Source organism: Cavia porcellus, unplaced genomic scaffold (genome assembly GCF_034190915.1).
Source record: "Cavia porcellus strain 051 isolate PalLab524CR breed Dunkin Hartley unplaced genomic scaffold, mCavPor4.1 scaffold_9, whole genome shotgun sequence".
NCBI classification, from domain to species: domain Eukaryota; kingdom Metazoa; phylum Chordata; class Mammalia; order Rodentia; family Caviidae; genus Cavia; species Cavia porcellus.
In genome coordinates, this window is record NW_026947492.1 from 13,001,109 (window position 1) to 13,016,994 (window position 15,886).

The 15,886-nt window shown below is 39.0% G+C and overlaps 1 protein-coding gene and 1 non-coding gene across 4 annotated transcripts in view; both read left to right on the plus strand.

The window, feature by feature from the left end:
- Tbcel (tubulin folding cofactor E like) overlaps nucleotides 1-15,886 on the plus strand; it is a 71,860-nt gene that overhangs the window by 15,863 nt on the left and 40,111 nt on the right. For all 3 annotated transcript variants that reach the window (XM_023566194.2, XM_063255945.1, XM_005004937.4), the window contains 4 exons: nucleotides 3,955-4,104; nucleotides 5,803-5,942; nucleotides 11,908-12,089; nucleotides 13,692-13,948. In XM_023566194.2, the coding sequence (XP_023421962.1) occupies nucleotides 3,972-4,104; nucleotides 5,803-5,942; nucleotides 11,908-12,089; nucleotides 13,692-13,948 (712 nt within the window). In that variant the 5' untranslated portion in view covers nucleotides 3,955-3,971. The remainder of the gene's footprint in view (nucleotides 1-3,954; nucleotides 4,105-5,802; nucleotides 5,943-11,907; nucleotides 12,090-13,691; nucleotides 13,949-15,886) is intronic.
- Nucleotides 3,034-3,140, plus strand: LOC111757692 (U6 spliceosomal RNA). The gene has a single exon (XR_002791979.1). It is a non-coding gene; the product is annotated as a U6 spliceosomal RNA (small nuclear RNA).

Here is a 15,886-nt window from a genome sequence, read left to right on the forward strand (position 1 = left end):
TTGGGTTATGATTATTTCTCTGAGGTATCTTCTAGGCATAGCTAGATCTGAGTCTGTTGTAAGATCTTATCTCTTCTATGTGTTGGCGATGAGAAGTTGTTGCTCATTTGGCCTAGTCCTTGGTTCTGTGGCACTGTGCCACAGTATTTCCTGTGACCCTTAGTTAACCTCAGTCATGGATTATCAGGGCCAACATCTGTTTAGAACAGTTTTGGCTGTAGTGGCACCAGTAGCATCAGATACAGCCTATAAACGGAACAAACTGAGCTAATCCTTAATTTGCAACTTTTAACTGTATGAACTAAACTTGTGATTACATAACAAAATATAAAATAAACCAGATAATTATATGCACTCTATTAGTGTGTCCATTTTGTCCTTTTGGTTAAAATTTAAAATGGATTAAGGAGAAAATAGAGAAGTGGAAGGAAAGAAAGAGATTACAAGTAAAATTGGAGGACAAAGGTGGATCCCGCCAATTTGGAGAAACTGGTACAAAAGAAGAGAGATGGAAGAGATAAAAGGAAGAGCAGAACAGAACCACACCCACAAAGAGATTGGCACCACCGTCACACTCCTAAAGCAATGAAAGAAAGAAAACCAAACAAACGAACAAAAAACAGAAAAAGACCCAGGATTGTCTCTGGGTTCACTAGTGGAGGGCACGTGGAGACAGAGGCTTGAATCCTGCCACTCCGTCCCAGCAAGCCAGCAGTTCCTTTAGGGCAGAATAGTGGATAATCTCAGCAGGCCTGCCCTGATACCAGACTCACTCGGCTTGCCGCAGTCCAAGCAGTTTCTACATGTCTGCCCCGGCTAGGAGCTGCTAGAGAAAGCCGGCAGCAGGCAGCAGTTCCGGTTCTGGGCTTGCTTGGCCCACCTCCAAGTGGCTCCTGCTGATCGCTGCCTCCCTGTGGGTGGACTGAGTCCTCTGCACTCACTGCCAGCCATGTCCGCTGCTCCCTTCCACTGTTGCTGTGACCATGAGTCCCCAGCTTTGAACAGCTACTCTTGCACAGTGAGTCCAGCTCAGGGAGAAGGTGCTGCCAGCTACCGCTTTCTTCATTAAATTTTTCTTTTTACTCTCTCTGTGGACCTCAATTCATATTTCCAATTCTTGCTGGGTCTAGAGGACCTACTTCCTTCTTGTCTTCCTCATGGTGCTGTATTCCAGTGTCTGGACGGTGACCCCCAAGAGAGCCTATATTCTCTGCTGTGTATCACTCCACCAATTTCCCAGAGGTTGCCCTCTGCAGTTATCTGAGAGGTTATTTCTGGTTTGATTTTTTTCTGGAGCCTCATTCAATTGCTTTGTTGTTTCTACTTCAGAGAGGCCTGGTGGGAGGCATTTGGATTGTCCCAACTGGATGGCTTAGGTTGCATCTTAAGTGTCTTCTCATTTTCTTTCTTTCTTTCTTTTTTTTTTTTGGTCTTTTTCATTTTTATCGGTACCAGGGATCGAACTTACGACTGCCTGCTTGCAAGGCAGGCGCTTATGCCGCTGAGCTAAATCCCCAGCCCCTTTCTTTCTTTCTTTTTTTAAAAAAAATTTAAATCCAGGGGTGATGCTTGTAGATTGCCTGTGGTGGATTGCTTTATTGCTAGTAGTTAGGACCCTTAAGTAATGACTGATTTTCTGAGGTATCTTCCAGATGTAGCTGGTTTTTGAATTTTTAATCTGTTGAAAGATCATACTTCTTCAATTTGTTGGAGATGAGAGGTTGCTGCTTGTTTGGCCCAATCCCTGGTTCTTTGGCTCTGTGTCACAGTGTTTTCTGTGACCCTTAGTCTCAGTCATGAAATACCAAGACCAATAGTTGTTTAGAACAGTTATGCCAATTTTGGCTGTAGTGGTACACCCATATCATCAAATACAGCCTAGAAAATTACAAACTGAGCTAGCCATTAACTTGCCACTTTTATATATGAACTAGATTTGTGGTTATATAACAAAATCTAAAACCATCAGAAAACTATATGCAAGTATACAAGTTCTTAAATGTGTCAATTTTACCCTCAGGGGTTAATATTTACAATAAGGTAAGGAGAAGATAAAGAAGTGGAATAAGAGAAAGAGATTAGAGGTTGGAGGATAGAGGGAGATTGCGCTAACTTTTGGGAAACTGGTGGTGAACAGGATTGTCTCTGGTTTCAGTGGTAGACAACTATGGACACAAGAGCCCCAAAACATGTGGATCTGTCCGAGCAAGCCAGCAGTAGCTTTTTGGTGGAGTAGTGGATAATCTCAGCAAGACTGCACTTAGCGGCTGGGACTAGACTTGTTGGGTTTGCCACTGTTTGAGCAACTTCCATGTCTCTGAGCCCAGCAGGGAGCCACTCAGCAAAGCTGGCAGCAGTTCTGGGTTCTGATGTCAGCCAGTCCCTCTCCTAGGTAGCTCCTGGCCAGTCGCTGTTTTATGTGGAAGGACTGAGCCCTCAGTACTCACTGCCAGCCAGTGCAGCCCTTCATGCCTGCTGCTCCCCTCTACTGCTGTGTCTCTCTGCAAAGGCCTCCAAGGGTTGCCAGCCATCACTGTGTGTCCACTGGTTCGAAGCACTCCACTTGCCCAGTGAGTCTCATCTCAGAGAGAAGGTGCCTCCAGTTACTTCCTTTTTGAAGTTTCTCTCTTCACTCTCCACGGGCTTCATTTCACACTGCAGATTCTTCCTGGGTCCAGGGGAATCCTCTTCCCTCCTTGTCTTGCTATATTCCAGAGTCTTGATGATGACTCTCAGAGAGGCTCTTTCTCTGCTGCTTACCACTCTGCTATGTTGGTCTCCTCCCAATTTGGTTGAATTATAACACAAAGGGTGAGCCAGCCCCTTTAGGCTGTTAAAAGTTAGCATATTTAATATTGCCTCACTTACTGTATGCAAGTTTTTAAAAAAAATGCTGGAGTTACTCAATGTTTGGCCTTTAGAAGAGGATAGTAGGAAAGATTCTGTCCAAATTCAAAGCCAAAGGAAATATCACTCTATAGTAATTAGGACTGGGTCCAGTTATAAGTGACTGAAATTGAAAAGAGCAGTGGCGTGCTCGCTTCGGCAGCACATATACTAAAATTGGAACGATACGGAGAAGATTAGCATGGCCCCTGCGCAAGGATGAAAAGAGCAGTGGCTTGCATAAAATAGGTTTTCTATTTACTGAAATTTTCAAAGAAATGTGTCAGTATCATACCTCCATTCCATGATCTCCCTGGAGATCCAAATCCCTTTCAGTTCACTTCTCCACCTTCATTAGAGTGTGTTTACATATTTTAGGGCTCTGCATCCATCCTGTAATACAGGTAGTACATACAACAGTAGCTTATTTCATAGATGTAGCACATCATATCTTCTCGAGCCGGTGATACAAAGTAGGTCTGATTTCTAGGCAGTAGGATGGGGAAGACACAGAGAAGGAGGTCAAGTAACTGGTTTTCTTTTAAGGGTGATTCCTGGATGATACCATAGAATGCTGTATATCTATCTTGTTAGCTAGAATTGAGTCATACTTCACATCTGAATAAAAGTATCCATGTGTACAGTTAGAGGTTTTTACACTATGGAAGAAGGGAACAGTGAACTTCAAGGGATAGGATTTCAAAGGATTTGTCCAAACTGTTTAGCTTGATGTGCAGTCTAAACTTGAGGCCTTTTTCGGTTACCATGTGAATACTGGCATCAACCAAAAATCTTTTTGCTATTGTAGGTTGGAAGCGATCACATCCTTCTAAATCTTGGAATTATTTTATTATATTGCAGCTATCATATCCTGCCCTCTTATTGCTATCATTTGTCTGCGTATATATAGCTTCCCTAAACAATACGATCTCACCACAGTGTAAGTGGCTAGGAGTAGTGACCATGTCTTACGTGTCTCACTGTTCACCCTAGTACTTGGTAAATAATTGATTTTCAATGAATGTTTGAGTAAACGGATGAACTTTATGATTTCTTGATCTCTTGTAGAACTTTAGGGAAAGAAGATGGACCAACCCAGTGGAAGAAGTTTTATGCAAGTATTATGTGAAAAATACAGTCCTGAAAACTTTCCTTACCGCCGTGGCCCTGGGATGGGAGTCCATGTCCCAGCCACACCTCAGGGCTCTCCTATGAAAGGTGAGATGAGACCTAAAATGTTTATTTACTGGAATGTATTTAGAAGGTTATGCATATCGTAATATAGTCTCATTTGCAGATGACTTCCTTGCAATTATGAGTCCAATCATTTCTTGTTTTGGACTTCAGGGATTTTTTTGTGTTTGTTTTTGTTTTTGTTTTGAGTCAGGGTCTCACTTTGTAGCAGTCTGGTTTTGAATTCACGGTGATCCTCCTACTTCAGTCTCCCAAGTGTTGAGATTATAGGCGTGCATGCTACCACACCCAGCTGGCTTTCAGTTATTATAAATGTGTTTTAGTTGCAAGAATAATATTTGAGTGAGACAATATTTTAAATGCATAGTGTTTTAAAAAATGGGAGAATAGAAAACAGTCCATGGCTGGCCTGTGTCTCAAAGACCTTAACAGTCTGATTATCTTACAAAACATTTATGTTTACAAAGATACAACAAAAGGTGGTTTACATTGAGCCAAATGAATGCCACAGTAATTAGGAAAGAAATTTAAATATTTAATATGATTAGGAAAGGTATTCAAAGATGTCCTTCAGGAATGTAGAATTTAGTTAGAGAAGAGATACAGACATTTTAGGACAGAGATCAGATATGAGCAAAGCTCTATGATTAGAAATGTACAAGGTGAGTTTTTGCCTTTTAGCATAATGTTTAAAAGACCTCGGACTTGGCTTTTGTAGTTAAGGAATTAATGGTGAATCATAGTTGTTGTTTCTGTCCGAGGTCACTCAGTATTTATTATTTCACAGTACAGTTGTTTTTTCACTTCATGTAACCTGCAATGACAGAGAAGGAAACACCTTGGTAATGGTTTTTCAGGATTCATTCCTATTCTGAAAAACTTGATACTGAGAGATATTAAGTTGAAAAATCATATAGTTTGATGCCTCTACTTAATAAAATATGACCTTCATGATTCCTTGTTTTATACTAAGTGGAAAGGGTGGGTAAATATCTATGGTTATCCGTTTTAGGAAAGATATTGACAGTGATTTTACGGACGCATGTATTTTTGAACTAGGTAATAGAGTTATGACATCTGTTTGGCTGAATTCATTGTGTATTTCAGATACTGAAACACTTTCTTATTATAATTATGTTTTAAAAGAAGGCTAATTTTCATAAAAGACAAATTCTACATGGATATCAAATGGGGATAACAGATGGACAAGTATGAAAGAAATGAATGCACAATTTTAGGTGAATAGAAGATCTCAGGAATATGAACTTAACAGAAATGGCTTAACAGATAATTATTGATTTGAGATAATTTTCATAGTCAGCAGAGATGTAGATACACTTCAGACAGAGAAGAGCTATCCATGAAATTTTTGAACTGAATTGAATGAGGGCTACTTGGACATGATGGTGACCTGGACCTGAGTTTCATGTGGGTAGTGTTCCCGTGACGCTATGGCAGGTGATGCCTCTGTGGTTGGTAATTGAGAGAGAGAGAGAGAGAGTGCTGCTGGGAGGGAAAACGCAGTGGTTCTGAGCTCCTCCTACCAATTGGCCGTTTCCCCTTAGAATTAAGAACTCTTGGATCCTGTTATGTTCTTCATTTTCTAGGTCCTTGTGCAATTTCACACTGTTTGATTTTTGTTTCTCGACAATTTCTGTAGTCTAACTGGGTTAGTCACAAATTAGGCTGATATAACAGCGTTTTGTATCTCCTGTGATTCAGATCGCCTCAACCTCCCAAGTGTACTAGTGCTGAACAGCTGTGGAATTACCTGTGCAGGAGATGAAAGAGAAATTGCTGCCTTTTGCGCTCATGTGTCGGAATTAGATCTTTCTGACAACAAACTCGAAGACTGGCATGAGGTAAAGACAGAAATAATCACTCTGTTATTATTTATGTTATTACATTCTGCTGAATTTAGGTTCTAATGTGAGATTCTTGTTGTCTGCAACTCTCAAGATAAATGACGGTATTACCTGCCTGTGCTGATTGTTCCAGCAGTTTTGCTGGTACCAACTTGCTTTTCATCATTTTGAAAAGAACTGAGGAACTTTCCAGGCATCTAGGGGTGAATGCGTCTGTAAGGTTTAGACTACTACCAGGGCATCAAATTCTCTGCTGCTTCACTAGCTTATTCATCCTATGCGCATTTTTCCACTTCTGCTTCAGTGTTTATTACTATAAATTGACATACAGTTACTAGAGCTTGAAATCAAGATTATGAAAAATGTATTCTTATTAGTGAAATTTATCCCAAGTATACCAGAACTTTTCTTATGTTATCAAGTCCTGATGGTTCAATATAACTGATGTCTTTTGACCTCACAGTAACTGTAAGTACACAAATAAGAGCATTATAACATTCTCTCTTGTTATTATAAGTAACATTACATATCTCATTATGACTTTACCTGACAGAAGCTAGCAGGAAGAATAAAGGACAGTTTATTTTGCTTGGTTCATTCTTTTGCTTTAATTTAGCTTTTACTTTGTTGTTTTTACTTCATCTCCTGGATGCAATTCCCCTTCCTGGGTCTTTATCTTGCACAGTGCCGCCACAGATTCCTTTTCATACACAAGCCATACTTTGTCATTCTTATATTAAGTCTTTTAAAAGCTTTCATTGCATAGAAATGAAGATCTGAATTTGAACTTGGTCTTTCACGATATGGTCATGTGGCCCTTTGTGATTTCTGGAACCTTCGTTTTGTTTCGAGACAGGGTCTCACTCTGGTTTAGGCTGACCTTGAACTCAGTAGCCCAGGCTGGCACTGAACTTGAAGTGACTCTTACCTCAGCCTCCTAAGGGCTGGGGTTCCGGGCACGCGGCCCACACCTGGCCGTGTGTGGAACTTTGTTTACCTCTTTAGCCATTTACTCTTCCTTGCAGCCCATAATAAACTCAGTATATGCAAAGCTTTTGTTCATGCTGAACCCAGTGCTCTTTTTTATCTTCTCTCTACGTGGCCACTTTTTGTTTATCCTTCCACACTTGGCCCCAGTTGCTGTTTCTGTGAAATCTTCCCTGGCTCTGCTTCAGGCGCTCAGATCGCCCTGGAGCCCGGTATCACTGCTGTGACAGGATTTATCACAGTACTGTAGTCACTTGCTTACTTGACAGTTTTCCTATTAGACCAAGAGGTTATTTGGGGTGGAGATTTTTGTCTTCTTAAATTTGTCAGTGCCTAACATAGTAGGAAGTCAGATGTTTATTGAACGTGTTAATAAATAAATGATTGTATCTGAAGGATTAATCAAGATCACTTGCTCCAACTTTTCCTGTGATCTTAAGAAATTTGCCTAGTACTACAGTGCTTCAGCTTGTTCATCCATAAGACATGTTTGTTGATTAACATTCATCATTGAAGTTTGTAGATATTGAATGTTACACAAATCCTAAGATAGCTTTCTTGGTTAAGAAAAATCTGTCCCTCTCCTAATTTGTTCATTTTTTATGTTTGTCTATTTAATAGGCTTATTTTGCCCCATAACTATTCTATTTCCTGTCTTCATTAGGATGGTTATCAAAATTCTTGGACAAGTGGTTCATCTAATTTCTAAGTGATACACAGATTTACAAGGCTGTTCCAAGAAATAATCTCTATTTATACATTTATTGATCTAAATTAGTATAACTTACTGTTTGACAAGTTATGGTCTGTACTTTGTTAGTCTTTTGAGACACATCATCGCCATGCATATTCCATCCATACTGCACAAATGCAAAAAGAACCCTTGTTAGCCTTCCTCCTCCTGTGTAATTCTCCTGAGTCCTCCTGCTGAAGGTCTAGTGAGAGTTGTGGTCTGGATTGGTGACAAATCAGACCAGTTCTTCCCGTTAGTCAGTTTAGCTGTCACGATCATGTGCTGAATCCTCTAAATTTGTTTCCTTGGGAGTGTAAAATTTCACAAGGACTCTGAGCTTTTGTATTGACCTGTACTTTGACTATGTACGCGAGCTTTTGCTAACTGGTGGGAGCAGTTTAATGATGTAGAAAGCTGTGGGGAGTGTGGGTCATTACACAGTGCTTACACTATGTCATTCAGCCTCTTCTCTGCTTAGACAAAGGTCTGTGTTAATATTTCTCAGACTGCGTTGACATATAGCCTGAAAGTGACATGTTTATTTATGCTCTATCTGCATTCAGTTAGGTGCTCAGTAGTCTGTTTTCAGGTGAACATTTGTTGCTGTGAATTTTAAGTTAACTTTTTTCTGTTTATTTATTTATTACCTTTTCAGTACTGGGGACTGAACCCCATACTTTTGCACTGAGCTAGTTCCTCAGTTCTTCTTACTTTTGTTTTGGGCAGGGTCCTGGTAGGTTGCTGAGGTTAGCCTTGAACTTGTGACCCTGTTGCCTGAGCCTCTGAACAGCTGGCAGTGTAGGCATGTGTCAGCGTGCCTGGCTCTGGTTTATTTTGTTTTCATCATTCCTTTATATTTACTCCTTATCCATCACTACAGTTAACCCCAGTATTTTAGAGTACATATCAGAGAACAAAGATAAAATACTGAAGGAATATTGATTTTTTGCTTTGATAAGCTCTTTGCCGGGCTACAAAAGCTTTGTATGTTTAACTGGTTTTAAGACATTACATTTCAGCCTCATTACAATGCCTGTGTCTGATTACCAAAAATATTTGTCCCTAACTTAACTAGGTTCACTTTAGCCAGTGGCAATATAACAAATGTGGAATGATCTTATAGGTTCATTCAGTTTTCTCTGTTGTCACTAATGTTATGAATAATGTAAACTATTGGTTGCTGTATATTTAAAGTATGAGCGAGGATATCTAAAGTATATCTAAAGTATACTTTTATACTTGTATATCTAAAGTAGTACTTTTTTGGGGGGTGATGGGATGGAGATTTACCTCTGCCCTACTAAATTTAGGCACTGATGTATTAATAAAACACATTTTTTAAGCTATTGACTTAACATTTCTGCTGAGTAAAATTTTGTCAGGCCTTTCCCAAGATCCCTCCTTTTTTTCTCTTTTCCTTATCAAAACCATTTTATAAAAGAAATTAAATCAAGCAGTTCAGAGGAGGGAGGAATTAGCCAGTTGGGTGAGGGAGAGAATAGCTTGGGTATAAATTACAGATTGTTATCTTAAAACGCTTTCCCCATGTTCCTTAAATCTTTAGTTTCTTCTCTTTTAGAAGCCAGTGTGGAGGATCCCCTATTAAATCACGAGACTGGAGGCCTGAGGGTGATCCAAGTTCATCTCCATGCTTCTGTACATGAGCAAACTCAACTCAGTCCAGCTGGAGGAGTGTTGTTGTTTTTGTTTGTTGGAATTTAAGAAAGGAAAGTCGATCTAAAGCCCTAGAAATTCAATGGGATATTCGTTAGTCTTTGCCATTGGGAAGTTTTCCATAACTAAATTTTTCTGTGTAATATTGTACTATCTAAATCTTACCAATTTGAGTTTACATAAAAACTTTTGTCTCTGCCTTTTAAAAAGACAGTATTTATCTGTTTCTAACATATATTAATTTCCTGCTTTAGTTATGAGACTCTAGTACAATTTTATATTTTTAGAATACACAGGCAATTGATATAAATGTGTATTCCCACTGAACAGTAGTGTAAATGTGGGCTCTGACAATTGCATTATATATTTGTTAGCCTTGGAAAATCTCCCAGAAATTACCCATTTTTTAATATCTTCCTCCTTATTTTAAAAAGAACACATAGGAAGAAAGCATTGTTGGACTTACATTTTGTTTCTCTTTAACTGGGTTTTACCAACATTAGCAGTTAGTCTTCATGTCATTGATAAAGCAAAATTGCACTTTTTTTTTCCTGCTTAAAAGATGTAAGATGTAGCTGGTCACCATCTTCTATATGGAGGTCCTTTGTGCCATTAGTATTCAGGTCATAGAATCCAGGACAAACTTGTTCCTTGCATAAACTGGGTGGCTGTGTTGTAATCACAGACTAAACTCCAGATTCTAGCCGTATATTGCCTAAATGTTTGGTACCCTTTGATCACCAACAGGATCAAGCAGAAGGACATGTGCAGACTGATACAAATTCCCCGTACTTTAAACAGAAGTCTTCTGTATTTTCTCTAAAAGGTTGCTCATTTCTTCATTTCCAAAATAAGCATAAAAGTGATACTGACTTCAAAGGGTTGGTGTGGGGTATAGATGAAATAGTGAATGTGAAGAATTTCCCCTCTCATCCTTCTCTGAACCTTACTGGCATTAATCTACTATGATTTTAGAGCTCTTGAGCTGAATATAAACAAAGACCCAATGTAAAGTAGTTACTTTTTCTTTCTATCCGTGATTTCCCCCCTCTCCTTTTATGTATTTTTTTCTCAGAACTTTTGAAAGAAACTAATTGCCAGGTCCTAACCCTGAAACTTGTCCTGCACGTGAAACTCCTGACTGAATAGTTTATGGTAGAACCTGGGAATCAGTATATTTTGATGGCTAGGAAGAGTTGAGCTACTGGATCATAGTATTCTTCTTATATTAGCAGTAGTTATATTTATTGAGTAAACTACATTTATTCAAAATGCAGCAGTTACATTGTTGAATAAACTATATAATTCAGTAAATGCGAAGCACTCCATTGTCCCTGCTCCCACATTTACGTGCAATTAGTGGATAATTAAGAAAACAGGTTTCAAGAAGAGATGCCAGTTGCTGTGCTGAGTCATCACATGTGTAGTTCATTAAATCCGACAGCCATGTCACGTAGACAGGTACTATGTTCCTTGTTTTGGGAAACTAATTTATCTGAAACTACACAGCTAGGAAGTGTTGGAAACTGGCTTGAACCCAGATTTTCCATCTCTGCAACTAATCCCAACTACCCTTTTCTACTCCATTTTTCATAATTTACTTACACATTGTCTGGATGCTTGATGCTTAGTGTGTTTACTGAGGGCTTAGTATTTATGTCCTACTAGTTTAAGCCTGTGCTTCTCCCTTACTGTGTCAGCTGCTCTTCTATTTTCTGATTGTAGCTATGATGACCAGTCTATGGAAAGAACAGTGACTCTGATTTTGGAATTTCAAATTCCAAATTTATGACTCTTGAGATGTTAGTCAAATTGTTTAACATCTTTGAGCCTCAGTTTCTACACTTATAAGAGCAAAAGAGAGATCTTGCAAATTGTTTTGAGAATGTAATGAACAATTTATATAAAAACACTAATACTAGGCAAGTAAATAGTTAAGTTCAATATTTTCCTTTTTACTGTCTACCAGTTTGCTAACTAAATCGTTAAGTTGATGATTGTTTTTTCCCTTTTGTTACATAGTTTTGGATATTTTTTAAAAATATATTTTAAAGTATGATACGCATCTTCAAACCAAACAGTTTTGACTGAGAAATGTACAGTCAGTTTTGAACATGTGAATTGTTAGTGGGTGATTTTAGAGAAGCCTTTAATTAGCCTTAATGTTCTAACAATGAGGAGAAGATACTCAGAGAGAATTACATGACCCAGTCTCAGCTCTTTAAAAATTTACAGTCTGGAATATCATCTAAATTACCTTTTTATCTTTGTTTATCACAGAAACTGTCACATAGAGAACAGAAACTTTGCTAATAATGACATAGGAGATCTGTTCTGTACCATTACTTGTCAGATGTGCTACTATTTCATAGAAAGAGATTAAGTTATTTGCCAAGAGCTGTTGGAATCACTTATGCTGCTCTGTGAGCAGCATCACTAAGTAGGACTCCCTGAGGTAAACGGGCCTGTGCCTGGGGACCCACTCACTTAGGCCTTCTTGAGCGTGATTGCTGTGTAAAAGCTCTGATTACTGCCTGATACGCTTCTCCTTTCTTTTTTTTTCTTTAGGTCAGTAAAATTGTGTCAAATGTTCCCCAGTTGGAGTTTCTAAACCTGAGTTCCAACCCTCTGAATTTGTCAGTTTTAGAAAGAACTTGTGCTGGGTCCTTCTCTGGGGTTCGCAAACTCGTCCTCAACAACAGCAAAGCTTCCTGGGAGACAGTACACACAATTCTGCAGGAGTTACCAGAGTAAGCCTGAGCGCATGGTGGAGAGGGAGCTGTGCTGCCGTCTCTGTTAGTACATAGAACTGCTGCTGATCTCCCATCTCAGAAATCCTAGACCTGCAGCCAGAATGGAGAAAGAGGCTAGAAAAATGAAGTAATTAGCATGAGGGTGTGAGGGAAACCTGGTAGCATTTCCAGTGGAATACTTACTCAGTGTTGAGTAGCTCCGAGACACGAGATATGTCATCCTTTGGCTAGAAAATACCCCTGAGAAGCACTTACCGCTTCTAGATCAGCTCAGCCTTTCTCCATTCTAATCTTCTGATTACCCGATTTAAGAATTTTGCTTCGACCCTTTTCTTTGGGAGGAAAAAAAATTAATAGTATCTCTAGAACATCTTAGCATTTAGATGATTAAATACCTAGCTGGCCTGATGGGAAAATGGACCTCTGGTATTCTTTTCAGCAATTTAAGAAGCAAATCATGCTTTTGTCTGTCAGTTTAGAAATGCCTTTTTAAAAAATGTTGTTTGTGTCTTTGTTTATGCACAAAGGATGCAAAGAACTTTAACAAAATATACGAGAGAAACTACAGGTGTGGGGAGTTTCTAAAAAATTGTTTTCCATACTGAGGATTGAACCTAGGGCCTTTGCACTGAGCTAATCCTCAACCTTTTCTAATTAATTAATTAATTAAATATTTTTGGTACTGGGGATTGAACTAATGACACTGCATTTGCCAAGCAGGCGCTTATGCCGCTGAGCTATACCCTCGACCCTTTATTACTTTCTTAAAGACAAAGTCTCACTAAATTGCCCTGCGAGGCTTGAACTTGCAGTCTTCCTGCCTTAGCCTACATAGTGCGGGGGTTTACAGGTATATGCCACCTCACCTAGCCATGAAGTTGTAGCTTCTTTAACTATCTAAATATGGAAATTACCAAAGCCCTTCAGAATTTCGTCTCACAGGGTTTATTACATCTTACTGTTGGACTGTGTGGAATTGGTTTCTTACCACATGCAGCTTCCATGGTGCTGAATGAGCTCGTAAATCCCAGTTCCGTTTATTAACCATATGACCTTTGATAAACTGCTTACACTCTGTGGGCTCAGCTTCCTTGTCAGTAAAGTGACAATAATAGTATTTACCTTACAGAAATAGCAGTGAAATCTGTAATCCTTCAGGCACAGGGAAGGAATTTAGTAGTTATTATTTCTATTCCTAAACATTTTTTCATGTTGTTTCTCCAATTTTCTTGTCTTTCCCATCAACTTACCCAAGTCCAGCCCTCCTTCAAAGCCATTCATCTTTTCTGATTATCCCAACTATAATTTCAAGTTTATTCCTATATGAACTATAATTATGCTTATAGTTATGTTTCATTTAGCATGTTTTTTAAACCCCAAATCAATCCAGTTATATTTGTTATTTTGCATGTTGGAGGTTTTGTCTTCCCAGTTGTACAGTATTTTGAGATTCGGGAAGACGTCTTTATATTTTCTCTATGATACCTACCAATCTCACATATAGCATGCATTCTTTATTTATTGAATGAATAAAAATAAGTATTAGTACAAACTATAAACTTCTTTAGAGAATGAAATATTTCCCCTTTTTCTTTGCAGTTTGGAGGAGCTCTTTCTGTGCCTTAATGACTATGAAACAGTGTCTTGTTCATCTATTTGCTGTCATTCTCTTAAGCTCCTACATATAACGGACAATAACCTCCAAGACTGGACTGAGATACGGAAGTTAGGAGTTATGTTTCCTTCACTGGATACCCTCGTCCTGGCCAACAATCATTTGAATGCTATTGAGGAGCCTGATGATTCATTGGCCAGGTTGTTTCCTAATCTGCGATCCATCAGCCTCCACAAATCAGGTGAGGCACAGGCTTTTTCATGCTGTATGCATAGATTTGAGCTTATGCATGAAATACGATGAAAATGTATTTATTTCAGTCATACTTCTACATTTTTATACGACAGATTTTCCACATGACATGCCAGTGCCTACTGACTGACTACATTTAAGGCATTCATATTCATAAAAGCTCTAATAAATATTGTGACATAGCATTGTATTAGCACCTTATATTTTATACATTAAAGAGTTCATGCTATGGAAGGAGTGAAGTTGATGAATTAGATAATAAAAAGGCAGGGTAAAAAGAATTAAAACTGTAGACTGCTTTTTCTGTGTTTGGGGTAAGGCATCCCAACTTGCTATCTCTTTTCAAATGTTCACCTTCCTAGTATCTATAGTTCATTGTCTGTTGGTTGCCATCTGTTTGTGTCACAGGAATGAATATATTCAGCCTGTTTCTTTTGCTTTTAATTAATAAACTTTTTGTTTTAGATCAATTCAAAGTTCATAGCAAATGGACCAGGGTATTTAGAGAGCTCTCATGCATTGACCTCCCCCACTATAAACATCCCACACCAAAGTAGTAAGTTCGTAGTGTTTTAATTTGTAAACTTACGGTGACGCACTTATAATTTACATTAGGATTCGTTATAGGTGTTTTTCATTCTTTGGGTTTTAACAAATATGTCATAACATGTACCCGCCATTGTTGTACTGTGCAGGATAATTTCACTGCCCTAAAAGAAGCATCTCCTTTGTTCCATTTATTTACCCCCCAGGTCCTGACAACCACTGATCTTTTTGATAGTTTTGCTCTTTATAGAATGTCATGCATTTGGAGTCATACAATCTGTAGCCTTTTGAGATTGGCTTTTGTCTTTTTTCTTTGCTGAGATGAAATACCTGACACCTACATGTTCAAGGCAGAAAAGTTTATATTTGGTTTACAGTTTGTAGAAGTTTCAGTCTGTAGTTGTGTGACTCCAGGGCAGGATAGCACAGTAGAGGGGCATCACAGAGGAGAGAAACAGTCCATGGCAGAGCAGTTGGGAGGCAGCAGCAGTAAGAAGGAGGCCTCCCTTTCCCTCTTATCCCATCCAGGCTAAGACTTTGGGTGGTACCACCCGTGCTGAGGGTGGGCCTTCCCATTATCCATACCCAGAACTGTGATAAACCAGTGAGTTGACTAATCTAGTAACAGACCCATAATCCCAGTGTCACACACCCTAGATCCAGCCACCTCCTAGAAGCCCCACCTGTGAACTCTTGAGGCTTTGGGGAACACATGAGATACAAGCTGTAACAACTGCTTTCATTTACTAAGACGCGTTTATATCCTCCATTCCTTTTCATGGCTTGCTAGCGCATTTCTTTTCAGCACTAAACAATATACTTCTTGCCAGATATGCCTCAGTTTGTTTATCTATCACCTGCTGAAGGACTTCTTGTTGCTTCTAAGTTTTGGCAGTTGTAAGTTCCTTTAAATATCTGGGTGTAGGTCTCCGTGTGGACATAAGTTTTCAGTTCCTTTGGGTAAGCTGTAAGGGTGTGGTTGTGGAGCATAGACTATGCGTATGTTTAGTTTGGTAAGAGACTGCCAAGCTGTCTTACCACTTTTATTCCTACCAGTTGTGAGCAAGAGTTCCTGTGCATCCTACCAGCATTTGGTACTGCCAGCGTTTGGGATTCTGACTTTTCTACAGGCGTGTCACAGTATTCAAATTCCCTCATCACTAGAGTGTTGAACATCATTTTGTGTGCTTACTTGCCGGCTGCCTATCTTCTGTGATGAGTGCAGTGTCCATTTACGTGTTTTGTGTATTTTTAGTCAGGTTGTCTTTTTTCAGTAGTGAGTTTTAGGAATTCTTTTTCTATTTTCCCTACGAGTCTTTCATCAGGGTACATTTTACAGAAACATTTTCCCAATCCCAATTCTTGAGACATTGTCATTCAT